The sequence below is a fragment of the Pelophylax lessonae genome, assembly GCF_965119305.1.
Source record: "Pelophylax lessonae genome assembly, chromosome: 2".
In the NCBI taxonomy this organism is placed as follows: Eukaryota; Metazoa; Chordata; class Amphibia; order Anura; family Ranidae; genus Pelophylax; species Pelophylax lessonae.
In genome coordinates this window covers 261,139,667-261,167,018 of record NC_138769.1, presented here as the reverse complement: position 1 = coordinate 261,167,018, position 27,352 = coordinate 261,139,667, and the positions used below count along the sequence as shown (strand labels likewise).

The 27,352-nt window shown below is 44.8% G+C and overlaps 1 protein-coding gene across 1 annotated transcript in view; it reads left to right on the top strand.

Moving 5' to 3' along the window:
* MAPKAPK2 (MAPK activated protein kinase 2) overlaps positions 1 to 27,352 on the top strand; it is a 140,127-nt gene that overhangs the window by 37,272 nt on the left and 75,503 nt on the right. The window contains exon 2 of the mRNA XM_082246274.1: positions 19,840 to 19,979. Within this exon, the coding sequence (XP_082102400.1) occupies positions 19,840 to 19,979 (140 nt within the window). The remainder of the gene's footprint in view (positions 1 to 19,839; positions 19,980 to 27,352) is intronic.

The window sequence follows — 27,352 nt, the reverse complement described above, 5'->3', positions numbered from 1 at the left end:
TGAGATGATGGATGGCGTCCCTGGGTTATTTCCTCCCAGATCTGGACCCGGAGATAACTGAGCTCCTAAAGAGACTAAGGTGCAACCTGGCAGCGTCAGATGGACCGAAACATAATGTCCCAGAAGTGTTCTATTGGATTTTCAATTGGTCCAAGGATTTCATCCCGATTCCTAATGGCCGTCTTGGTGCCATTGTTTAGCCTGTAGAGGTCTGTGCGTCCCTCCATGGATATGCCTTCGCAGACCATCACTGACCCACTAACAAACTGGTCGTGTTGAGCAATTTTTACAGGCAGCAGAACGATCTGTGCGGCTTCCTTAGACCCTTTCAAATCTGTCACATGTGCTCAGGATGAACCTGCTCTGATCTATGAAAACACAGGCCTCCAGTGGCGGACCTGCGAATTCTGGTATTCAATGGCAAATGCCAATCAAGCTCCACGGTACCAGGCATTGAGCACAGGACTCACTAGAGGACGTTGGGCCCTCAGGCCACCCTCATGAAGTCTGTTTCCGATTGTTTGATCAGAGACATTCACACCAGTGGCCTGCTGGAGGTCATTTTGTAGGGCTCTGGCAGTGCTCATCCTGTTCCTCTGTGCACAAAGGAACAAATACCAGTCCTGCTGATTGGGTTAAGGACCTTCTACGGCCCCGCCCAGCTCTACTAGAGTACCTGCTTGACTCCTGGAATCTCCTCCATGCTCTTGAGACTGTGCTGGGAGACAGAGCAAGCCTTCTGGCAATGGCAAGTATTGATGTGCCATCCTGGAGCAGTTCAACAGCCTGTGCAACCTCTATAGGGTCCAGTTAGCGCCTCATGCTATCAGTAGTGACACTGACCCTAGCCAATTGCAAAACTAGTGAAAAAAGTAAGAAGAGTAGGTGAAAAAATTTCAGTGGCCTCCCACCTGTAAAACCATTCCTGTTTTAGGGGTTGTCTCATTGTTGCCCATCTAGTGCACCTGGTAATTTTAACACCAAAGTAGCTGAAACTGATTAACAACCTGCTTTGCTACTTAACTGACCAGATCAATATCCCAGGAGTTTGGCTTGATGCTGTACTCTGATTAAAAAAGTGTGTTCATTTAATATTTTTTTTTTTTTTTTTGAGGTGTGTGTGTGTGTGTGTGTGTGTGTGTGTGTGTGTGTGTGTGTGTGTGTACACGCTCTTTTAGTTTGGGGAAAAGACTTGCTTGTAGGGGCTGGGAGAGATGGAAAGTACACTTTACAGAAACCTGTTGGTACAGTCATCCACATGTGATTGAATGTTTATTAAAAAGTTCTGTGTTAACGTAGTTTATGATTTAAGGCCTTGTAGGCTGAAACGAGTCAACTCGTTTTTATCTGTGTTTTGTACACTTTTTTTCAATAAACCTGAAGATTTTTAAGATCAACAACTGGTTGTGCTTATCATCCTATTAGATTACTTTTTACAAACAACTGTGGATCAACCACCCGTGAGCTCTGCTGACATTTTTGTGTATGGGTAGTAGCGCTGCTTCTCTTGTGTGTTACTGGCAGCAGGCTGGTACTGCAGAAATGGGGGGGGGGGGGGGGATCCAACGTAAGGTCACCTTACAGATGTTATATGGCTATGGGCAGTCCCAGGTGGTATAACCCCCCCCCCTCAACCCCCCCTGGAGGTGTCGCGGGCTGGCTTTCCACATGCCCTGTGTCCCCCATGGCCTGTGTATCTAGCGGGCCCTCGAGATTTGGTTGTGCTGGGGGGGGGGGGGGTCTCCCCTCGGGCTCATCTATTCTGCTGTTATGTCTGGGGAGCAGGTGACCGGGCTTCCTGCTTTTCTGTTTCAGACATATGTCCTCCCCTCCGCTCCCTTGATCGGTCCAGGACCCCTCAGTTTCACGCACTTGCGGCCGGGCGCCCAGAAATTTAGGCCATGGCCTACTAGGCTGTTCCCCCTCCTAGAGGGGTGGGGCTGTGGGGATGGTCCGGGTCACTGTTGACTGTAGCCGCTATTATGCTGTAGGGTGCCCTTGCCTGTAAGTGTTATGGGGCTCTAGGGGAGATTCTACCTGCAGGACTACCCGCATCAGAGAGGCACTGGCGGCAGGCGGCCCCCCTTTGGGGAGGGGGGGCTCTTCTTTTTGCGGACTCCACTGTGGACGATGGTGAGGATGATTCCCTTTGGAAGGGCGTTGGCGATCGGCGCCCCTTGTACGGGGTCTCAGTCGGCAGCCCCCTCTGAGTTTTTGTTTATTTTCTGGCGTGCCCTCCCCTGCCTCATCTGTCGCCAGATGCTGAATCTGGCTCTGTTGCTGCAGATGTGCCCACCCTGCATGGTTGGTGGCCATGTTCCCTGACCTGTCTTATAGTGAGGATGACTCCTCCACAGCTGTAGCTGCGCCCAGGAGGCGCTGGTTAACACACTGATTGCATCCATGTGGGAGACTTTGTAGATAGAGGGTACAGCTGAGGTGGCTGTGTAGGTGACCACCCCCCCCCCCTTTTTTTTTTTTTTTTTGGCACTTACTAGCCGTCTTGCACAGCAAAAAGTGTCTACTTATCCTTCCTATTTTGACATACTATATTACATGGGAGCATCCAGAATGCCCCCTTGTGGTTCCTACACACCTTGCTGTGAGGTGCCCTTTTGCAGAGTCACTACTCCAGAAGAGGACTGTTCCGCCAGTGGTGGACCCACCCCCCTGTCTGCAGGTTGAACAGGCAACCATGATTCCGGTAGAGGAATCTTTGGTTTTTAACGATCCGGCTGACAGGAAGGTGAAGGCTGTGGCTGCAATATGTTCTCTATTGCCGTCTCTGCATTTAGGCCAGTCCTGGCCATTTCCCTAGTGTCACAAACACTGAGTGGGCTGTGCTTTTGCGCTGTGACCTAAAGGGTGAGCAGGTTCCTCCTGCCCTGGCTGAGTTGGGGACCAGTTGGTCCAGGGGCTGCAGTTTGGTCTGCGATGCTTCTTTGGACAAGGCCCCCCCTGATTTCTAAGGGATTTCTTTTGGCAATGGGCTAAGGCATGTATTGTAGCTTGTGTTGGTCTGTGGACCAGACCTCTAAAGAATCTGACTGCCTTATCCCTTCAAGGCGATTGCTTGTTTGGGACTACCCTGGATGACATTGTTTAGAGTTTCAGAGGAAGAATACCTTTTTTCCACAGTCCTGGGAAGGAAAGAGAACCTAGTCGCAGACATGGCCTGTCTTTCTCAGCCCACAAGAGGTTTTAAATCCTTCTCAAGAGGTTCTAAGCGGCCCTAGCCTAGCAGACCGAGAGCAGGATTTTTTTCTAGACCCATAGACAAGGTTCCTTCAGCTTGAAGATGTGCCCATACCTAGGGGTGGGGCGTGTTTTTTTTCTGGTTTCCAGGCCAGTGGACCTCCTTGGTAAATAAACCTATGGGTCCACGAAGTGATACTGTTCAGTTACAAGTTTCAGTTTCCTTCTTGCCCTCCGGAAAGGTTCTTCCTTTCGATGTGTGTCCCAGACCGTTTGCAAGGTCTCCTTGGGGCGATGCATGACCTGTTGTTGCTTCAGGCATCTGAATGGTTTCTGTTTTTTTTTTTTTTTTATTCAAGCCTGCTCGCGGTCCCAAAGAAAGGAGGGCTAGGTTCGTCCAATTCTGGCCTTTAGGGCACTGATCGGCTTGTGCAGGTACAGATGTTCAGAATGGAGTCCGTTCGCACGGTGCTGGCATCCCTTCATCAGGGACTTTCTGCCTCTATCGGCATTGAGGATGCTTCCCTGCACATTCTAATGTGTCCCCGATACTAGCTCTTCCTGTTTTTTGCTATGGGAGAGGAACATTGCCAGTTTATGGCGTTACCCTTGGGTTGCGCCTCCGCTCCTCGGGTCTTCACAAAGTGTTGGCCACGTCTCTGACGTTGCTACGTCTCTGACGTTGCTACGTCAGTAGGGGATTGCAGTACTGGGCTTCCTGGACGACCTCTTGTGAGCGGAGCCCTCTGCTGTCCTCATAGGTGATGGTAGGGATCACTATACAGACCCTGAAAGGGTTCGGTTGGCCTTTAAATTTACTGACGTCTGCTCCTGATTCCATCCAGAAAATTGGATTATTTAGGTATGATTGGATTCAGCTCTAGCCAGAGAGTTTCTTCCTCTGGACAATCTCCAGAAGCTGCATTCTGTGATTCGTCTACTGCTGTCCAGTTGGTGGTCCTCCCTCCAAACTTGCATGTAGGTGCTGGGCCTGATGATATCTACCTTCCAGGTGCTTCCATTTTGCACCGTTCATACTATTTCCCTTCCAAGGGAGATCTTGGTTAAAATGGGATGGGTGTCCGCGGTCCTTGGACATTCGGCTGCGCTGGGAAACCAGGTGGTCCCTGGTTACATAGTTACATAGTTACATAGTAGGTGAGGTTGAATAAAGACAATAGTCCATCTAGTTCAACCTGTGTAGGTGTGTGTGGCTGTAATCATCTCACATACCCCTGAATGTTCTGATCCTTGAGATGGTTGGTGGATTAGTTCCCCAGCTCTTCGGCAGGGTAAGTCCTTTCTCCCCTTGTATTAGACAGTGGTCACCACAGATGCCAGTCTGTCTGGGTGGGGAAGTTTGGATTGAGCTCTGCTCAGGGTTGTTGGACGCTGGAAGAGTCCAGATTACTGGTCAATGTCTTGGAACTTCGTGCGATCAGGCTGGGCCTGGATCACTGGACGAATCGTCTCCAGGGGCCACTGATACGGTTCCAGTTGAACAATCCCACGTTGGTTGCGCGCTCTGTTCTAGCCCTCCCCGCTGTACATATGCCAGGAGTGGAAAACTGGCAGGTGGACTATCTCAATCGGCAGGCTTTGGACCAAGGGGTGTGGTCCCTTCATCCGGACGTGTTTCTTCAGATATGTCTTCCGTGGATCACCCCCAAGATGGATCTGTTGGCATCCTGGCTCAACAGAAGGGTACCGAGATTTGTGGCAAGGTCACAGGATCCTCTGGTGGCCACATGGGGCCAGTATCATCTGATCTACGCTTTTCCTCCTCTCAAGCTTCTTCCGCTGCTTTTACACAGGATTGAGGCCAAAGGGATTCGCTGGTCTTGGTTTGCCAACCTGGTGTGATGGGTCGTAAACATCCCTTGCAGGCTGCCTTTCGGAGAGGATCTGCTATCCCAAGGGCCGATCTTCCATCCTACTTTGCAGTCACTGGCTTTGACGGCCTGGCCATTGAAAGCCAGGTGCTGAGGGATAGAGGTTTGCCTGGGTCGGTGTTTCCGACACTACTGAAGGATAGGAAGTATACCTCTAGGAAGATCTACCATCTTACGTGGAAAGTGTATATTTTGTGGTGAGTCAATTGGAGTTCACCCTCGCTCTTTCAGTGACTCTGATTTTGACCTTTATTCGACGAGGTGTTGGGCAGAAATTGGCTTTAATTACCATGAGCCTATAGCAGAGAGGGGGAGTAAACCATCTGGGGCTGCCCATAGGCGTAGCAAAGTCATTTTCTGCCCAGTGTCCTACTCCTCTAGGGAGCAATATAACCCTATGGTTCTGAATAATAGAGAGCTGTGTCCGTCAATGAACAAGAAATGGATTTGACGTAAGTACAAAAATTCCATTTTTTTTTTTCCGCCAAAAACTCTTTTCTATGGTCTTTTTTTAACTTCTTAAAGTGGAAGTCCAGCCTAACCCTAAAATCGCTACATCTATAGACATCCACAATCTAACACTAACCTATCTAGCCCTGTAGAGAAGAAAAATAAATCAGTGTACATACCTTTTTACTGAAGCCGCTCTGGTCCCATGCTGAGCTGTCAGCGGAGGCTTCACTGTGGAGGCGGGTGCAGAGGAGGAAGCCGACAACAGAAGCCCCATAGTAACTCTGAGTGACATCACTTCCCGCTCATTTCACAGCCGTTGTCGGCTGTGTCCTCTGCAGAGCTTCCACCGATGGAGACTGGACCATACCGGAGCAGCTTCAAAAAAGGTATGTATACTGATTTCTACTTTACAGGGCTAAATAGGTTAGTGTGAGATTGTGGATGTCTATTTAGGGGTGTTGAAAATAATCGGCGCATCGCGATGCAGCCTTTTCTGATTCGGTTTACGATGTGGGAACCCAGAATAATCGATTCCCCCCTTCCTCCACAGAAGTGTCATTGCTAGATTAACATGCACCGGTGGTCTGGCTACATCCGGCACTGTTCCCTGTCATTGGATGGTATGGCCTCAGGAGGCGAGCACTGCAGCACATCAACGTGCCACCCCCACCCATGCTCTTCCCCCCTTCCTCGGGATTTGTAGCTGTCACCTTCCCCATGGGCGGGTGTAGTGCTGCTCAGTGCTGACAGACATCGCTGCAGCTATCATCACATCCCTCGGATGACACAGTCTGCTTCAGAAAATAAGCTGATAGGTGAGGAGGTGGGGTGCTAGGAGTCCTCGGAAGATGAGACCAGCCTGTCATGCTTAATGTAAGTGAGGAGTGAATGAGTGCATAGAAGTGGCACATCCCCCCCACCTCTGCTGTACCTCCAGTCTGTGTACTGGTGTGCCACTGTGCCTATCACATTGGGGCTTTTTTCTGTCTAGTTCTTCCTGAGATTTCCCTATAAACTTTCCCATCTGGAAACATCCCTATCCGCACTTAGTAATACTTGTTGATGGAATGCCTTCCTTTTTTTTTTTTTCTTCTTTTTTTCTCATTGATGTTGACCTACTATCTATCTATCTACCAAAAGACTCACCAATGGTTTGTTAAAGTAATACGAAGGGGTATTATTATTTTTTTTCTATAAAATAAAAGATATCATGCTTACCTGCTGGCCGTCTCCTGTACCGCGTCTGCAGTCTCTGACCGTCTCCTGTACCGCGTCTGCAATTTCTGACCGTCTCCTGTACCACGTCTGCAATTTCTGACCGTCTCCTGTACCGCGTCTGCAATTTCTGACCGTCTCCTGTACCGCGTCTGCAATTTCTGACCGTCTCCTGTACCGCGTCTGCAATTTCTGACCGTCTCCTGTACCACGTCTGCAATTTCTGACCGTCTCCTGTAGTGTGTCTGCGGTCTCTGACCCTCTCCTTTTTAAAGTTGTTGTCTGCTGTGTTTAGACTTTGCTACAGATAAAATAAAAAAAATGGAGTTCTTATGGCTGCTTGAATTTTTTTAAATAAAACCATGGGCGGTAATCGTGATGCACCGCGGAATCGAATTGTTGATGTAATCGAATCGTGAGGCCAGTAAAGATGCGCACCTCTAATGTCTATAGATGTAGCTATTTTTTTTTTTTTTTGGTTAGGCTGGTCTTCCACTTTAGTTTTAAATTCTTTAGCCAGGGAAATACTTATACTTAACCAACTTCTAGCTACTTCTTAAGAATTTGGTATTTCAGCTGTCTAAAATTCAGCCACTGTTCATAATTTGGAGTCGAATTGCCAAAATTCAGTGTATGTTCCTGCTGGCACCACTCCTCCACATTTGACAACAATCACCTATTTTTGAAATCACTTTTAGGGCCCTTTTCACACCGAACACAGTTGCCTGCAGTTGGATGCATTTTAAACTGAACTCCAACTGCATAGACAGCCCAAAATCAAGGTAAACCTATGCGCATATTTCACATCATTGCAGTGCAGTTCAGCATAGCTAAAAATAAAGAGCATGCTGCATTTTTATGCACAGCAAATGTAGGGAACGTGCTACAAACAAGTTTCATACGCACCCCATCCGCACTGCGCTCCTTTTTAACCAAAGAAAACCAAGCCTAAAAACGTGGTAGGGGGACTCCATTATTAGAAGGGCAGATAAGGAAATCTGTCACACAGACTGTGATCGCCGAACAGTAGATTTATTGGCCAATCAGATGGACAGATTATTGGGTGGGGCTGGGAAGGACCCAGCTGTCATGTTACACAATGGTACCAGCGACAAAGAGGAAGGTGGAGCGTCCTAAAAAATTATATCAGGGACTTAAGGTATAGATTTAAGAAAAGGACCACCAAGGTGCTTTTATCAGAAATACTACCTGTGCCTCGAGCCACACCAGAGAGGCAGCACAAGCTTAGGGAACTGAACAAGTGGCTGAGGAACTGGTGTAGGAAGGAGGGTTTTTGGGTTTCTGGAGAACTGGGCTGACTTCTCAGTCGGTTATTGGCTCTTTAGTAGGGATGGGCTGCACTTTAATGGTGAGGGTACAAGCTGTGTTGGAAAAAAAGATGGCCAGGAAGTTGGAGGGACTTTTAAACTAGGTGTTGGGGGGGAGGGCACCTGAGAAAATGATAGCTGGTAGTAAGCAGAGGGTACTAGCGGAGGCAATACTGATAATCTACAGTATCCATAACATCTAATCCAGGGGGTAAATGATTACAAATCAAAAACTAGGCCTGGAAAAAGAGAAAATATACACTCCTACAAAACTGAGAGGTGTATACACAAATGCCAGGGCCCAACAAAATGGAGGAACTGCAGTTGCTGTTATACTAGGATGACTTAGACTTTGTGGGAATAACAGAAACTTGGTTTGACAGCTCGCACGAATGGCTGGCAAGGGGTATTAGTTGTATCTGAAGACGGAGGGTAGGAGAGGGGGAGGGGTGTGTCTGTATATCAATATATAATATAATGATTTACGAGTGAGAGAGAGGAGTGACATTGTAAACGGGGCAAGGGGGAGTTGGAATCCATGTGGGTGGAACTTCAAAGTGAAGAAGCAAGTGGGAAATTAAAAATGGGGGGGGGGGGATGTTACAGGCCCGCTAACCTGAAGGAGGAGTTGAACCTCTTATCACAGTTAGAAATAGTAGCGGGGTGGGGAAATGTCATCATGATGGGGGACTTCAACTATCCCGATTATTGACTGGGCAGAGTGGACAGTGCATTCATTAATGGCCCCTAATTTCTTAAATGTCTTACAGGACAACTTCATGTCACAATTGGTGGATTCCCCAACTAGGAAGAATGGATTACTAGACCTATTTAATTATGAATGATCCAAATCTTATCACAGATGTGGAAATATGGGACAAGTTGGGATCTAGTGATCACAGGATGATCACATTTAGAGTACACCATTGAAAATGGAGGCATGTGGCACGCGATCAGGGAGGTTAAAAAAAACGGAGACCTAGCAAAGGAGAGTTGGATAAAAAAAAAAAATTTTTTTTTTATTAACAGTAAAAAAGAGGGGTCATAGCACATTGGCCACATAAAACAATGAAGGGAGGATGGTTACAGATGACACAAAGGCAATTATACTAAAGGTATTCTTCTTGGTTTTTACACAAGAAAAGGAGGGGTATACTGACCACAACTGTATTGTTGGGAACATGTTGCAGGATGTACCCTTGTGGCTAACAGAAGTGGTTGTCCTGAAAAGGTTAGAAAAGCTTAACACAAATCACTAGGACCAGATTGCTTACACCCGAGAGTCCTCAAAACACTCAGGTTATAGCCAGGCCATTGTTTCTAATATTTTTGGACAGCATTATAACAGAAATGGTACCAGCTGATTAGAGAAAAGCCCACAGGGTACCAATATTCAAAAAAGGGCAGAGACCTATACCGGAAAACTACAGGCCAGCCTAACCTCAATAGCATGTAAACTGTTGGAGGGGATAAGGAACTATATCCAATAATTTGTTGATGAAAACAGCATAATCAGCATGGATTTACGAAGGGTCGTTCCTGCCAGACCAATCTGTTTACAGCTCACTTTGTCAAAGAAATGTTATCTAGATAAGGGAAGGCCGGTGGATGTGGCGTATCTGGATTTTGCAAAAACATTCAATACAGTTCCCTATAAACTCTTTATCTACAAACTGAGGTCTGTAGGCATAGGCCATAGTTTTTTCATGGATAGAAAATGGGTTACAGGGATGTGTCCAGATTGTAGTGATAAAAAAAGCGCATACTCAGACTGGTCTGGAGTCCTAAGTGGGATACACCAAGGTTCCTTCCTTGGACCAATTCTGTTTATAAATGATATAGAGGTCTGTATAGATAGCTCAATCTCAGTTTTAGTGGATGACACGAAAAAGGCCCGGCAATGACGTCACACCAGGATATAGAAGTTTCACAGAAAGACCTAAATAAAATGGCAAATGACGTTTAATGTTGAAAAATGTAAAGTGATGCGCTTGGGGTCTAAGAATATAAATGCAAACTATTCACTAGGAGGAGAATCAAGGATGGAGAATGATCTGGGGGTCCTGGTAGAACTTGGCAATAGCAGGCAATGTCAAGCTGTAGCAGACTATTCGCTTTATACAAAAAGGGAATTTACTCCAGGGATAAAACGATTAACCTGCCACATCTGGATTGTTCCTTCCAGTTCTGGTCACCAGTCCTCAGGAGGGAAGTAGTGGAGCTGGAGAGAGACCAGAGAAGGGCAACTAAATTTAATAGGCGGATTAGAGGACCTCAATTATGAGGAATGACTGCAAGCGCTGAATTTGTTCTCCCTGGTGAAGATGCTTGAGAGATATGGCAGTATACAAATGCCTCTGTAGGTCAAGACTGGAACTGGGAGGCGCCAGACTAAGTGCAGCATTAAAATCAGTAATTGAATGTAATAGGCAGTCACAAGTGGCAACTCACAAATAGCTGGTTGATACAGGCAACGTGTATGTAAAAGCGCCCTTCTCCAAGCATCCTGATGCTGTGACAGCAGTAAAGGCAGGCCGTATTTCCTGTATGGAAGCTGAAAGTGGGCAAACGTCACAGGAACCAGCGTGGAATGCAAATAGCGCCGGGCCTAATATGATGTCACACAGAGGGCATGGTGGACGTGCTGACAGTGTGGGCAGTAATGCGTTTCAAAGCGAAAGCTTCTTCAGACCGGATTGGTGAGCAAGCCTGTCGGCCTTTTATATAGGAAGGAAAATACAAGGAAACAGATGCTATTGGCTGGTGGAACATATTGCTTAAAGGGAAGTAGATGGAGGGATAAGCTAAAAAAACATGGAAATCTATCTAATGGAACAAAACCCTCATGTTAATATGGGGCTATATTTAAAGCACGAGCAATGACTAATTTGTTAGCTAGGATATATACATCTATACACCTTTCTGCATTTTCTTTTCACCCTCCGCACAGACACACCCATATCTGCGTGCACGTATGTGCGTGCATGATAATAAAAGATAAAATAAGATAAAAATGCAGAACGTACAGTTTGTGTATTGTCTGGATAAATGATTTATATAGATGTATAGAAATTAGAAAAAGCTAATATAAGCACACATGCAGCGCCCACAGAGAAGACACACCGAAAACAGAAGGAAGAGACCGGAATAAATGCATCCTCTGTGAACAACTGGAAAATCACTCCGTCTAGGTGAGACAAATCTTTTGAGCATGTCACGTGGTCCCTACCTTTTTTATAGTTATGGTTGGAATTATTCTCTTTATTTTTATCAAATGGCACATAGGCCAAAAGAGAATTCAACTATGTACCAATAAATAAAATAAAAGGAATAAAAATAATTGTTTAATAATGCCCGCATGAACTGTTAGTCATGTGGCATGTTTAATAACACTATACTATAGTACACAGTAACCCTAATCGGGGAACTCTAAATCGGGAAGGAGTTGACCGATTTTAATATTTTTAATGAGGGTCATGAGCGATTTTTATGACCATGACCAATTATTGGGATGATAATGGAAAAAATTAAATACAAAAAAATTAGATGACAGTACTGACTTCTATTTCTTCGTTAATACCCTTAAGTGCCAGGGTACGAGGGTAAAAATCCATTACGTTTCCTGCCAGAACAACCATTGAAACCGTTCTGCTGGGGGAAAATGTATCTGGAATTGACTCAAACCTACACTTTTTGAGCTCCTTAGAAGATTTTTTGTAGTACACTAGGAAATGGCGGGGAACGCTATAATTGGGGAGAACCGCCTCTCTAAATCTACGGTGCTTTCCAAACCTAGCACGCAGGGTTCTAATTGTGTGGCCCACATAGAACATACCACATGGGCAAGATAGGAAATAGACCACAAACCTAGAAGAACAACTGTAAAAAGAGTTAAAGTGGAAAAATCTACCTCCTGTGGCTTAATGATTTTGGTCCCTCCTTGACATGCACATGTCAAACACACATTTTTTTCACATTTTAAACATACCAGGTATAGGGATCTGTGTCAACCACAATTTTCAATAGATCTAGTGGGCTTAATCTTACTCGGAGCAACTTTCCCTTTTAGGTTTGGTGCCTTCTGTATGCAAATTGAGGAATCGCTGAAATAGTAGTTTTGCGGTGAGGGTCCTGCTGTAATCTGGACCAGTGTTTTTTGAGCACCTTCCGTTGTTTGGTATGATACTGTGTAATTAACCCAAGGCCTACATTTTCTTGCACTCCTGGTTTTGGATTCGGGAGGTCTTCAGGGTTTTAAAAGAGGTAACCCTGATCAATCAGGTCTGGGGGATAACATTTTTTGTCTGCAAAATGATAATGATATCATCTATATAAGCGCCCATAGAAGACCAGGTGCGCCACAAACAGGATGTGATTCCAGATGCACCTGGTCTCCCATAGACCCATAGTCAAGTTTGTATAACTGGGGGCAACATTTTCCCCCATTACCGTGCCAGTTTTATGGAGGTAATCCTCATCCTTAAATTTTGAAATGATTGATCCACACAAAATCTGGTTGCAGCCATAATCAATTGAGGCTGTCTGGAGTTGATGTCAAGAAATGTAAAACTGTTTATAGATCTACTTGAGGTATAGACGTATATAGAAAGCATACATCTAGGGATACCCACAGGTAGGTGGGCTCCCAGGTGTATGGACGCAACAGTTCCAACAGATGAGTGCCATCTCGAATGTAGGAAGGGAAGGCTTGAGCTAAGGGTTGAAGGAAATAATCAACATATAGAGAATAACTTGAAGCAATACTTTCCATTGTCGCCATTATGGGACGCCCTGGAGTATTGTCTAGGCTCTTGTGTACCTTTTTGGGAGATGAAAAAAGGTACATTTCCTTCAACCCTCGATTTTTACCCTGGCACCTAAGGGTATGAATAAAGAAATAGAAGTCAGTACTGTCATCTAATCATTTTTTTGTATTTCATTTTTTGCATTATCATCCCAATAAGACTTCCGTATATTAATTGGTCACTGTTCTAAAATCACTCATGACCCTCATTAAAAATATTAATCGGCCATTTCCTTCCCGATTTAGAGTGCCCCGATTAGGGTTACTGTGTACTGTCGTTTTACTAAAACACGCCACATGACTAACAGTTCATGTGGGCATTAATAATAATAATTTTTATTTTATTTATTTTTCCTTATTATTGGCACTTAGATTAATTCTCTTTAGGCCTTTGTGCCATTTGATAAAAATAAAGATAATAATTCCAACCATATCTATAAAGGTAGGGACCACGTGACTTAGTGCCATTAGGTACTCCTTTACATACTTGAAAGATTTGTCTCCTCTAGACTCATTTGACTCAAATGACTAGTCATTTTCCAGTTGTTCAGAGGATATATTTTTTTTCTGTCTCTTCCTTCAGTGTTTTGTGTGTGTAATTTTAGTTATTATGTAAAGTTTAAAAAAAACAATTTTATTCTTAAATATCTCTATGCAGTGGTAAATGCAAAAAAAAACCCCAGCTTTATGAGGAGAAAAGATATACCTGTGCTCAAATCCCAGTAGCTTGTACATGTATTTAAATATCAGGTGCTAAATGGGTGTGACCACATATTACCACTACAAATTCTGGATGGGCCCTCTGCACACTGCTATACACCCTTTCCAGGAAACTATGCAATGAAAAACAAGGATTTCTAGTTCACACATCTTGTAATACATGTTTAGGCTGGCCAACTGTGTCAAAGTAATCCCTCTTATGTCCAGTCCTACACTGCTTTGCCACTGCAAATGCTAAGGTGGACATCATGTCAACCTGGGGTATAAAGACACAAGGTGTGGGAGAGCTACTATGTTCAGGTCTGGTCACTGACCTGCGTTACAACAGAGAAAAGATATACCTGTGCTCAAATCCCTATAGCTTGTACATGTATTTAAACTATAAGATGCTAAAGGGGTATGATCACATATTAACATTACAAATTCTGGATGGACTATATGTGAACTAAATATCCCTGTTTTTTATTGCATAGTTTGCTGGAAAGGGTGTAGCAGTGTGCAGAGGGTCCAGAATTTGATAGATATAATATACACGTGCAAATGCTCTGATACTCAAACTGATACCTGTCACAACATTAAAAATGGGTATCTGTAATTGATATCGGGGAGTACTTTGGGAAAAAGTACCAGTACTTGTACTTCCTCTTCTTGGGTGCCGTCAGTGTTTCTTGCTCCTCTTGTTTTAGGAGTGCCCCTATAGCAATCTGTGAAGTATGATATAGAGTTCCCCTATACAGCAAGGTAAAGGAAAAAAAAACCTGCCTTCCTTTTTCTTTGCCAGGACTACATGTCCCATGAGACACTGCTCCTCACACATTCACAAGCTTACTGACATATATGGAGGGTGTACTGAGCTGTATGTGTGCTGCACTGTGTATAATGACATGTATGGACGGTAGGAATGGGATCAGGCGTGTTAAGGATCACTGAGATAGATCTGATCCGCGCCTGCACAGATCAGAAAATGTCCCACTGCCTGTGATTAGCCATGTGCAGTGTCAACTTCCTGGCTGCATCGTGCAGCTGGGATCCCGAACACGCCCAAACCCATCTCTAATGGAGGGTCTACTGACCTGTATGTGTGCTGCACTGTGTATATTGACATGTATGGAGGGTGCACTGAGCTGTATGTGTGCTGCACTGTAGTGTATGTATGTATGTATGTATGTATGTATGTATGTATGTATGTGTGTGTATGTATGTATGTATGTATGTATATATATATATATATATATATATATATATATATATATATATATATATATATATATATATATATATATTAGTGGTGCACCGAAATTTTCGGCCGAAAATGGGCTTATTCCATTTTGGCCGAAAATGGGTTAAAAATGCCGATACTAAAGATGGCCACCGCGGGCGCAGCGAAGGTTTCAAAAGACCCGCCTCCCGGTGATGTCACTACTACTATGATCTGTGCATGAATGAACTAACAGACCCGGCGGGCGGGCGAGCGGCCGCTAATAGCTGTAACTAAGTGAGCGCTTCACTTCCCTATCAGGCGGGTATCTCCGCTGACAGGGAAGTGAAGCGCTCACTCAATTATAGCTATTAGCAGCCGCTCACCCGCCCGCCGGGTCTGTTAGTTCATTCATGCACAGATCGTAGTAGTAGTGACATCACCGGGAGGTGGGCCGCCGGCCAGAGGCGCGTCTTTTGAAAGGAAGAACACAGGAAAGCAGAGAGTAAGGAGACTGCATCATTGGGATGGGGAGGGACGCTGAGGCGGGGGGGGGGGCTGAGGCAGGGGGGAGGGACGCTGAGGTGAGGTTACCAATGGTATTAGTATTATGCAGCATGAGGGGGTTAATGTATTGCCACTGCTGGTCATTGATGCATTAGTGACCGACTAGTGGCAGTTAATTAACCCTTTGTGCTGCATTAGTGCAACCAGTATCAGTGCAACCAGTGTTAATTAACACTGATACTGGTTGCACTAATGCAGCACAAAGGGGTTAATTAACTGCCACTGGTCAGTCACTAATGCATCAGTGACCAGCAATGGTAATTAAATTAACCACTTAAAATTATAAATAGAACCGGCGATCAATCACCCCCCAATATGTTATAAAAATCACAGGAATAAATAAGAACATCTAAAAACAAGCAAATCAATGTAAATAAGTGAACAGTAATGTGCACAGTGACAATAAGTGCAAGTATACCATAATAAAAATAAGCAGCAATATTCGTACTCTACCTTACATAGTTAGTGAGGTTGAAAAAAGACATCAGTCCATCCAGTTCAACCTATGATGTGTGTGTGTGTTTGCTTTTAACCGTACATTGTATACTCCTGTATGTTGTGGTCTTTAAGGTGCCCATCTAATCGTTTTTTGAAACTATCAATGCTCCCTGCTGATACGACTGCTTGCGGAAGAGAATTCCACATCCTTACCGTTCTTACAGTGAAGAACCCCCTACGCACTTTAAGGTTGAACCGCCTTTCCTCTAGTTTTAGTGAGTGGCCACGTGTCTTATTGTATCTCCTCTCTCTGAATAGTTTGTTCCTTATGCTAGGGTCGCCAGTACAGTATTTGAACATTGATATATCATATCCCCCCTCAATCGTCTCTTCTCCAGAGAGAATAGGTTCAGTGCTTGTAGTCTTTCCTCATAGCTGATGTCCTTCATTCCCCTAATTATTTTTGTTGCCCTTCTCTGGACTTTATCCAGTTCCAGCACATCCTTCCTGAGGACCGGTGCCCAGAACTGGACAGCATACTCCAGATGTGGCCGGACCAGAGTCTTGTAGAGTGGGAGAATAATCTCTTTATTTCTGGAGTGAATCCCCTTTTTTATACAACCCAGTATTCTGTTGGCTTTGCTTGCAGCGGCTTGGCATTGCATGCCACTGCCAAGCCTGTTGTCTACCAGTACCCCCAAGTCCTTTTCCATCCTAGACTCCCCCAGAGGTTCCCCCCCTAGTGAGTAGCTTGCTTTCTGGTTTCTGGCCCCCAAGTGCATTACTTTACATTTTTCAACATTAAACCTCATCTGCCATGTAGTTGCCCACCCAATTTCTTTTATCCTTTTACTACATCTGGTTGATGGTCAGCGCATAGGCTTATCCTACCTTTTTAAATTAACCACTTGCCAACCTGTGTATGCCCCTGTTCTATCTATTTTAAAATCATTTGGGGGGGAAAAAGTCGTTTTCGGCCCAGAGTTTTCATTTCGGTGCATCCCTAATGTGTGTGTGTGTGTGTGTGTGTGTGTGTGTGTGTGTGTGTGTATATAAAGTGGGTACGGAAAGTATTAAGACCCCCTTAAATTTTTCACTCTTTGTTATATTGCAGCCATTTGCTAAAATCATTTCAGTTCGTTCTTCTTCCTCATGAATGTACACATAGCACCCCATACTGACAGAAAAACACAGAATTGTTGACATTGTTGCAGATTTATTAAAAAAGAAAAACTGAAATATCACATGGTCCTCAGTATTTAGTAGAAGCCCACTTTTGATCTAATACAGCCAGGAGTCTTTTTGGGAAAGATGCAACAAGTCTTTCACACCTGGATTTGGGGATCCTCTGCCATTCCTCCTTGCAGATCCTCTCCAGTTCTGTCAGGTTGGATGGTAAACATTGGTGGACAGCCATTTTTTAGGTCTCTCCAGAGATGCTCAATTGGGTTTAAGTCAGGGCTCTGGCTGGGCCATTCAAGAACAGTCACGGAGTTGTTGTGAAGCCACTCCTTCGTTATTTTAGCTGTGTGCTTAGGGTCATTGTCTTGTTGAAAGGTAAACCTTCGGCCCAGTCTGAGGTCCAGAGCACTCTGGAGAAGGTTTTTGTCCAAGATATCCCTGTACTTGGCCGCATTCATCTTTCCCTCGATTACAACCAGTCGTCCTGTCCCTGCAGCTGAAAAACACCCCCACAGCATGATGCTGCCACCACCATGCTTCACTGTTGGGACTGTATTGGACAGGTGATGAGCAGTGCCTGGTTTTCTCCACACATACCGCTTAGAATTAAGGCCAAAAAGTTTGGTCTCATCAGACCAGAGAATCTTATTTCTCACCATCTTGGAGTCCTTCAGGTGTTTTTTTAGCAAACTCCATGCGGGCTTTCATGTGTCTTACACTGAGGAGAGGCTTCCGTCGGGCCACTCTGCCATAAAGCCCCGACTGTTGGAGGGCTGCAGTGATGGTTGACTTTCTACAACTTTCTTCCATCTCCTGACTGCATCTCTGGAGCTCAGCCACAGTGATCTTTGGGTTCTTCTTTACCTCTCTCACCAAGGCTCTTCTCCCCCGATAGCTCAGTTTGGCCGGACAGCCAGCTCTAGGAAGGGTTCTGGTCATCCCAAACGTCTTCCATTTGAGGATTATGGAGGCCACTGTGCTCTTAGGAACCTTAAGTGCAGCAGAAATCTTTTTGTAACCTTGGCCAAATCTGTGCCTTGCCACAATTCTGTCTCTGAGCTCTTCAGGCAGTTCCTTTGACCTCATGATTCTCATTTGCTCTGACATGCATTGTGATCTGGAAGGTCTTATATAGACAGGTGTGTGGCTTTCCTAATCAAGTCCAATCAGTATAATCAAACACAGCTGGACTCAAATGAAGGTGTAGAACCATCTCAAGGATGATCAGAAGAAATGGAAAGCACCCGAGTTAAATATGAGTATCACAGCAAAGGGTCTGAATACTTAGGACCATGTGATATTTCAGTTTTTCTTTTTTAATAAATCTGCAACAATGTCAACAATTCTGTGTTTTTCTGTCAGTATGGGGTGCTATGTGTACATTCATGAGGAAGAAGAATGAACTTAAATGATTTTAGCAAATGGCTGCAATATAACGAGAGTAATATAACTATATATATATATATATATATATATATATATATATATATATATATATATATATATATATATATATATATATATATATATATATATATATAATAAAGAGTGAAAAATCTAAGGGGGTCTGAATGTGTGTGTGTGTATATGTGTGTGTATATATATATATATATATATATATATATATATATATATATATATATATATATATATATATATATATATATATATATATATATATATATATATATATATATATAAATATAAATTTTTTTTTTTTTTTTTTTATCCAGACGTATTTTTTTATCTTTTAGCATACACGCACACACGTGTATTCTATCTATTCTTAATCTATTCTTATTCTAATCTATCCATCTATAAAATTTTATAACCGAAACAAAGAAAGATGTGTTAAAAACCAACAAAAGTCTATTTGTGTGAAAAAAATGATACAAATTTAATTTGGGTGTTGCATGATTGAAAATGTTTTCCTTTTGCTTAAGCTGGCCATAGATTGTTATTTTTTATTATTCTTTCAGCCAAAGGAGGAGAGCAAAAAAGTGGATCCACGATATGTGGATGAAGAAATATTACCTCCCCCCCCCCCCCCCCCCAACCTTTTGAGTTGCCTGTCTCATGTCACCACTTCTTCCCCCTCCCCCTATCTGTGTATGTCTTGTATAACATAGGTGAAGAACAAAGGGTTTTATCTATACCAAGATGTATTTGATGCTATGCCAGGAGAATTTCATCATCTTTATTGGAATTCTGCAGGTTATGTTAGTGTTTTTTTTTTTTTTTTTGTATTTCACTTAGTGCTTGTATTGAGATGGTATTTTCTGCACTTTATTTACTCAGATGAAGGGCACTGGAAGCATTTGAAGGCTAGCTGAGCTGGTCTTTTCAAACTGATTCTGCCACCATCCAAAACTGTGTGTAGACCTTTTTGCTTAAAGCCCTTTTCACACAGGCGATCCAACCTGCATGTCAGTTTTTCAGGCGGACCTGATCGGATGCTCCATGCATCCCTATGGGGCAGCGGATGTCAGCGGAGAAATCTCCGCTGACACCCGCTGCTATGCGTTCCGGTCCGTGAAATCTGGACAGATGGAAATCCTAATTTCCATCTGTCTGGAGGATCGGATGAGAATGGATAGACGGTCTGTTGTCATCCGATCTCCCCATAGAGGACAGCGGGGATTGGACAGCTCCATTTCGGCACACAAAGCGGAGACGGAGCTTTCATCCGCCTGCTCAGCGGTGATCAGTGGATTGATCCCCCGCTGAGCAGAACGGACTCCGTCAGGCGCACCGCCCGTGTGAAAGGAGCCTAAAGGTGTATTTTAAAATAAAAATGAAATGCTTTTCTAGCAAACTAATATTTTATTTTTTTTCCTTTTATACTAGATGCTGCAGGACTGTGCAAAAGCACGTAGGGAGGTCGAGTTGCATTGGAGAGCGTCGCAATGCTCACACATTGTAAAGATAATTGATGTTTATGAAAATCTCTACCAGTCTCGAAAGTGCCTGCTTATTATTATGGAGTGGTGAGTCTGCTTTTATCAAAGTACAAATAATGCTAACCTATTTAGAAAACCCTATGACCTTGCTTAATATTTGGTCTGAAGATTAAAAGGTGCTTCCTGCGTATTTAAGCAATCTTACTTGTCCTATTACATTTGCTTCTGATTTGCACTTTTCCTAACTAGCTCAGCTTGAAGAATCTGCAGCATCTGACACACTTCTGGGTGTGTCATATGATTGGTTCAGTGCTGCATGCTGTGTTTCCTTTCACTGGCTTCTATTTCCCTACATTGTCCTTTAGTAATGTTGGGCCCAGCAGAAGTCTCAAATGTTGACATGTTATGTGTTTATACTTCTTTGTCAAGTTGCCTTTGGTGGGTGGAATGAGCTCCTGAGTTGGACTGCGTCCCTCTAAGAGCCGGTTCACATTAGAGCGATCCGACTTGCCGGGGCGACCTCACAAGTCGCGGTGCGCTGCTCGCACCGCGACCTCGGAGCGGCCAGCATGGACTTCATAACATTGAAGTCAATGCAGGTCACTCCGGGTCGCCCCAAAGAAGCTCCGGACCCTTTTTCTAAGTCGGAGCGACTTGTGTCGCTCCTATTAGAACGGATCCACAGCTTCTCTATGGCAGGCGACCTGTCAGGTGACCAGTGTGAACGGGGTCTTAGAGTGTGGAGCAATTTGCCGGCATGGAGCGTTATGCTTTGTTGTTTTGGCAAGTCTGGGCACCATGAAGATATTAAAAGATATGTTACCCCAACATTACGTATTACTGATGTGCCATTTGTACCATGTACTTGTGTTAAAAGGTATCCTGGTGATCTTGCTTGTCCCCCTGCATTCCTATAACTGACCACAAAGCATGAGAGCTCATCCATTCCAGCGTGGTCCATTTTCTGGTTGTGCTGAGAGAACAGCCTGCCTGTCCTCCAATGGGCAAGACTTCACATTCACTGGGAAGAGCAGTGTACTGCCCCTCCCGCTAAGCCCCTTATGCAGCTAGGAACAGAGGTTATGTGATCACTCTTAAAAAGAAAAAAGTATTTATTATGAGAGGTACGTATACACTGAAAAAAATGATAAAACGCAACACTTTTTTTTGTTTTTGCCCCGATTTTTCATGAGCTGAACTCAAAGATCTAAGAATTTTTGTATGTACACAAAAGGCCTATTTCTCTCAAATATTCACAAATCTGACTTAATCTGTGTTAGTGAGCACTTGTCCTTTGCCGAGATAATTCATCCACCTCACAGGTGTGGCATATCAAGATGCTGACGCATGCATGAATATTGCACAGGTGTGCCTTAAGCTGGATACACACAATCCAACTTTTGTGGTTAGATTTCCTTCAGATTTACCTTTTTCTATGTAGTGCAAGGGCCTGCCAGATTGCAGACAAATTGAAAGGGTTTAGGTTTGACCTCATATTATGTGGTTTTGGTAAGTCTAAAGGAAAAAGTCTTCAGAAAATCTTATAGTGCGAATGGCCCATTAGGCTGGCCACAATAAAAGGCCTCTCCAAAATGTGCAGTTTTATCACACAGCACAATTCCACAGATGTCGCAAGTTTTGAGGGAGCGTGCAATTGGCATGCTGACTGCAGGAATGTCCACCAGAGCTGTTGCCCGTGAATTGAATGTTCATTTCTCTACCATAAGCCGTCTCCAAAGGCGTTTCAGATAATTTGGCAGTACATCCAACCGGTCTCACAACCGCAGACCACGTGTAACCACACCAGCCCAGGACTTCCACATGCAGCATCTTTACCTCCAAGATCGTCTGAGACCAGCCACATGAACAGCTGCTGCAACAATCGGTTTGCATAACCAAAGAATTTCTTCACAAACTGTCAAACAGTTTTAGGGAAGTTCCTCTGCACGCTCGTCGTCCTCATCTGGGCCCCGACCTGACTGCAGTTCGTTGTCGTAACCGACTTGAGTTGGGCAAAAGCTCTCATTCGATGGCGAATGGCACTTTGGAGAGGTGTTCTCTACACCAGATGAATTCCGGTTTTCACTGTACAGGACAGATGGCAAAAAGCGTGTATGGTGTTGTGTTGGTGAGCGGTTTGCTGATGTCAACGTTGGGGATCGAGTGGCCATGGTGACGCTGGGGTTATGGTATGGGCAGGCGTATGTTATGGACAATGAGGACAAAATGCATTTTATTGATGGCTTTTTGAATGCACAGAAATGTGACGATATCCTGAGGCCCATTGTTGTGCCATTCGTCCACGACTATTACCTCATATTGCTGCATGATCATGCACGGCCCCATGTTGCAAGGATCTGTACACAATTCCTGAAAGCTGAAAACCTCCCACTTCTTGCATGGCCAGCATACTTACCGGACATGTCACCTATTGAGCATAGTTAGTCAGGTTGAAAAAAGACACAAGTCCATCTGGCTCAACCAATAAACAAAAAACAGTAAAGAAAACTCAACCATACAATCCCATGTACACAATCCTATACCCGCAGTTGATCCAGAGGAAGGCGAAAAACCCCAGCAAATCATGATCGGATTGGCTACAGCAGGGGAAAAAAATTCCTGTAAACCCAGGAAAGAATCCAGGTCTTTGCTTTAAAAAAAAAAAAAAAAAAATCTAGTAAGGTAGCCAGAACCTCCTCTGGAGGGAGTCCATTCCACATTTTTACAGCTCATACGGTGAATAAACCTTTCCGTATTTGGAGACGAAATCTGTTTTCCTCTAGACGTAAAGAGTGCCCCCTTGTCCTCTGTTAACCTTAAAGTGAATAACTCCCAAGTTCACTATATGGACCCCTTTATGTATTTATACATGTTGATCATATCATGTTGATCATATCCCCTCTTAATCTCCTCTTCCCAAGAGAGAATAAATTCAGTTCCTCTAATCTTTTCTCATAGCTGAGCTCCTCCATGCCTCTTATCAGTTTGGTTTACCTTCTCTGCACTTTCTCCAGTTCCCTGATATCCTTTTTAAGAACTGGTGCCCAAAACTAAACTGCATATTCCAGATGAAGTCTTACTAATGATTTGTTCAGGGGCAAAATAATATCTCGCTCTCTGGAGTTCATGCTTCTGTTAATGCAAGAAAGGACTTTGCTTGCTTTGGAAACCGCAGCTTGGCATTGCATGCTATCATATCATTAAGCTTAGGATCTACCAGAACACCCAGATCCTTCTCCGCTATGGATTCCTCAAGTATGTATGATGCATGCATATTCTTAGTCCCCAAGTGCATAACTTTACATTTATCAACATTAAACCTCATTTGCCACATAGTTGACAAATGAAACGGAGCATTGAGGTCATTTTGTAAGTTGGAGACATCCTGTTAGGAAGTTATTCAACTGCAAAGTTTTTAGTGTCATCTGAAATGCTACTTTTAATCCCAGACCCTATATCCTTTATAAGGATATTAAAAAGTAAGGGTCCCAACACTGAACCTTGGGGTACACCACTGATATCCTTAGACCATTCAGAGTAAGAATCATTAACCACTACTCTCTGAATTCTATTGTTTTAGCCAATTTTCTATGCATTTACAAACTGATCTTTCCAACCCCGTAGACTTTACCTTACACATTAGCCGTGTGTGGGGAACGGTGTCAAGTGCTTTTGCAAAATCCAAGTATACTACATCCACAGCCATCCCTCTGTCCAAGGTTTTACTTACCACCTCATAAAAAGAAATCTGGTTTGTTTGTCAACTTCTCTTTCATGAATTCATGCTGTCTGTTGCTTAAAATATTTTTTCTCTATCGCTCATTGACAGACGTAGTCCTCGGTGATACAGCACCTTCGGGTTATGTTGCCTCCACAGGAGCAGGACTAGACAGGAAATTAAAATGCTCTGGCCACACCCTAGGGGCAGTCCCAGAGGGTATATCCTCTCTCTCTCTGCCTCAGCAAATCAGTTATTTTCTGTCTAGTTAGGAGTAAGGACCTAGATACCTTGCTGGGATCTTCGGTCCTGGCAAGATTTTTTTCTTAAAAAGATTTTTTTAGACAGCTTTTTTCTCCAGTGTTCCCGTGAGATCTTCAAGCAAGAAAGCTGAACTGGGCGACGGGCTGGATGTTGAGATCCGGTGGTCACCCCAGTTCAGCCTACGAGCGCGTGCAGGCCATAGCTCCGCGCTGGGTCGGCCGCGACAAAGTCCCATTAAGGGACTGACCCCGCGAGTTAAACGTCTCGCTGAAACGCCAAAGACCATGAGTCACGGCGTCCGTATTGGTCGACAGCCCTCCCGCCCCGGTGGAGAGGGGTACTGTCAGGAGTTGGTGCCCGCCTGGTTCCGGTATGGTGAGTAGTATGTTCCCCCTTTTCCCCCTGACGGGTCTTGTGGTGAACGCGTATGTATGGTAAGATAGAGTCCCCCTCTATCCTATAACATGGCACACATCCCCCTACTTTGAGTGTGATTTTATGTGCAAAAAGCCAGGAGGCTTGGTTTGGGAGCTAACAATCTAATTGTATACATGTTTAAAAGATTGTAATCAGTGGCAGTCTGGGAATCTTACTGTGATAAGAATAAGGTACCTACCAGTCAGAAGCCACGGACATGTAGACTGCCTTCCTAGTCAAATCTCCAGCTATAGCAGGCCTTCCGAACGGCCATGAGGTCCGCCAGGGCCGGTACCGCCAACCACGCCAAAAATCCCCATGCAGAGATAGTGTTGTGTGCCCTGCAGCACACCGCTATTCGGTACAGGCCGCCGCCATTTTTTTTGCTGGATTGCACGAGCCGCCATTTTGGCATAGCCTCGTGTCTCCAGCATGGGGGCGGCCATGTTTGAGGTGATCCAAACACCTCGTGGAGCTAGGGGAGGCGCCGGAAGGCGTGCAGAGGGGCGGAGCCGCCTCCTTTCTTCCTGGGCAGCCAGCCAAAAGACTTCCTGTTTTGTCAAGACAGCGCTGTAACCTGTTGCAGTTAAACTCTGAGCATCAAGTGGTGAGCCTGGGGGTCTACTCTCTCTCTCTCTCTCTCTCTCTCTCTCTCTCTCTCTCGATCAATAGGGATCCCTAGCAGGTAACACTAAGGGGTTTTTGTGGCGCTGGGGGTCTGTGAAAAAAAAAAAAAAAAAGTTTTTTATTTTTGAATTATATTATCCGGGAAGTTACTGGAATAATCATGGACCCTGCCACACAAATTCCCCCACCTGTTTCCCTCGAGGGGGCCACGGGACATGGGCATTTACAGCAATTTTGGAGTCTATGGTGGCTCGGGTGGAGGCGGCCTGTCAGGGACGAGGGTCAAGGAAGCGACCCCCGCCTACCCCTATATTATCTGACACCTCTGACTCAGATTCAGAGATGGTCACTGCAGTTGCAGGTCCCTCTGCAAGGGCTGTTACCTCAGGTAAAGCTCCCTCAGACAGTGAGGAGGACGTTTCTTCTCCCGCTATAATTCAGGAAGAAGCATTGGTGGACGCACTAGTTGTGGCAGTGCAGGAAACCTTAAAACTTGAGGTTTTACCGGCAGAAGCAACTGATGCAGAGATTCCTTTTGGTACTAACAAGCCCATCAAAACGGTGAAGGTTTTTCCTGTACCCAAGTGTTTTGGTAATAAGATTAAAGGAGAATGGGAGCATTCTAAACGTACCTTTACTATTTCCAAGCGTATTGCTAGACGCTATCCGTTTGAGGAATCCATCATTAAGAAATGGACGGTACCACCAGTGGTGGATCCACCTATTTCCAGGCTGAATAAAGCCACGGTTATCCCAGTGGAGGACACTTCGTCCTTTAAGGATCCGGTGGATCGAAAGATGGAAGCAGAGTCCCGCACCATCTTCTCTCTGATAGGGTCAGCATTTAGACCAGTAATTGTTATTGGTCTAGTTTCCCAGACACTTACGGAATGGGCGAGATTGGTACGCCAAGACCTTAGGGGAAAAGATATTCCCCAGGAAACATCTGATTTGATGGAACAGATTATACAAGGGCTACAGTTTATCTGTGACGCAGCCTTCGACACTACTCCCCTATTAGGGCATGCATCTATGTCAGCGGTAATCCTCAGACGTGTGCTGTGGTTAAAATGCTGGTCAGCTGACCTAGGTTCCAAAAAGACCTTGACGAATCTCCCCTTTCAGGGGAATCGTCTATTTGGGGCCACCCTAGATGAAATCATTAAGGATGCCACTGGGGGCAAGAGCACTTTTTTGCCACAGGCTGCTAAAGCTAAGGGACCTCGCAACAAGCGAGGACCTTTCTTTACCGCCCATAAAGGGTTCGCACGCCCGGCTGGAACAAGCGGGAAAGGCAAGACTCCTCCAGGAGGGTTCAAGAAAGGCTGGTCGGACAAACAGAGGACCAACTCAGCCAAACCCGAAGCAAAGGAGTACACAGCCTGAAGGTGCGCCCCCACCCGGTTTGAGGGTGGGGGGACGTTTTCACCGGTATTCAGGACATTAGATCGAGCATCAACTACTACTACCGGTGCGATTCTTCCCTTCCAACATTTAAGTACTACAGGGAGCGGTAGTCACCGTTCCCTGAATAGATCTTTTCCTTTACCTTTTCCTAAGATTAGTCTCTATTCTCCACAGGAATCGGATCTGGTTGACCAGACAGGCCAAGAAGCCTCTAGCCGGGTGACTTTGGTCCCTGAGGTTCAACCAGAAAAGATCACCCTTCCTGATAGCAATCAGGTATCGGATAAATGTGTGGGAACAGAAAACGACCAGACTTTCTCGGATGGCCGGGGCCAGATAGCTCTAGGGACGCCTGGTTCAGATCCAGTCAGCACCAGTGGTCCTAGAAATTCTAGGCTGGCCTCGTCAAGCCGGCCTGGCCGACTTGGACAGGCTAGTCGCAGACGTTCCGTGGGAACTTCGTCTCAGGGAGTGTCTGTGGTCTCAAGGACCAATTTACCATCGTGCTTTACAGTCGCTGGTTTTAATGGCCTGGCCATTGAGACCCAAGTACTGAAGGACAGAGGTTTGTCAGCTTCAGTCATTCCTACCCTTATTAAAGCAAGGAAAGCGACTTCCAGCAAGGTCTATTATCACACATGGAAGACTTATATTGCGTGGTGCGAATCTTTAGGATTTCCTCCACGTACCTATTCGGTGACTCGAATATTGGCTTTTTTGCAACAAGGGGTTGAGCAGAAGCTAGCCTTGAGCACCATCAAGGGTCAAGTTTCAGCATTAGCAATCTTCTTTCAGAAACCTTTAGCTACCAAGTCCTTGGTGCGGAATTTCATCCAGGGGGTGCGGCACCTGGCTCCACCAGTCCGCGCGCCCTTACCGCCCTGGGATCTTAATTTAGTTTTGTCGGTTCTACAGAAACCTCCCTTTGAAAACATCAGGGAGATTCCCTTGTTTACTTTATACCAGAAGGTGGCCTTCTTGGTGGCTATCACTTCTGCTCGCAGGGTGTCAGAACTGGCTGCATTAT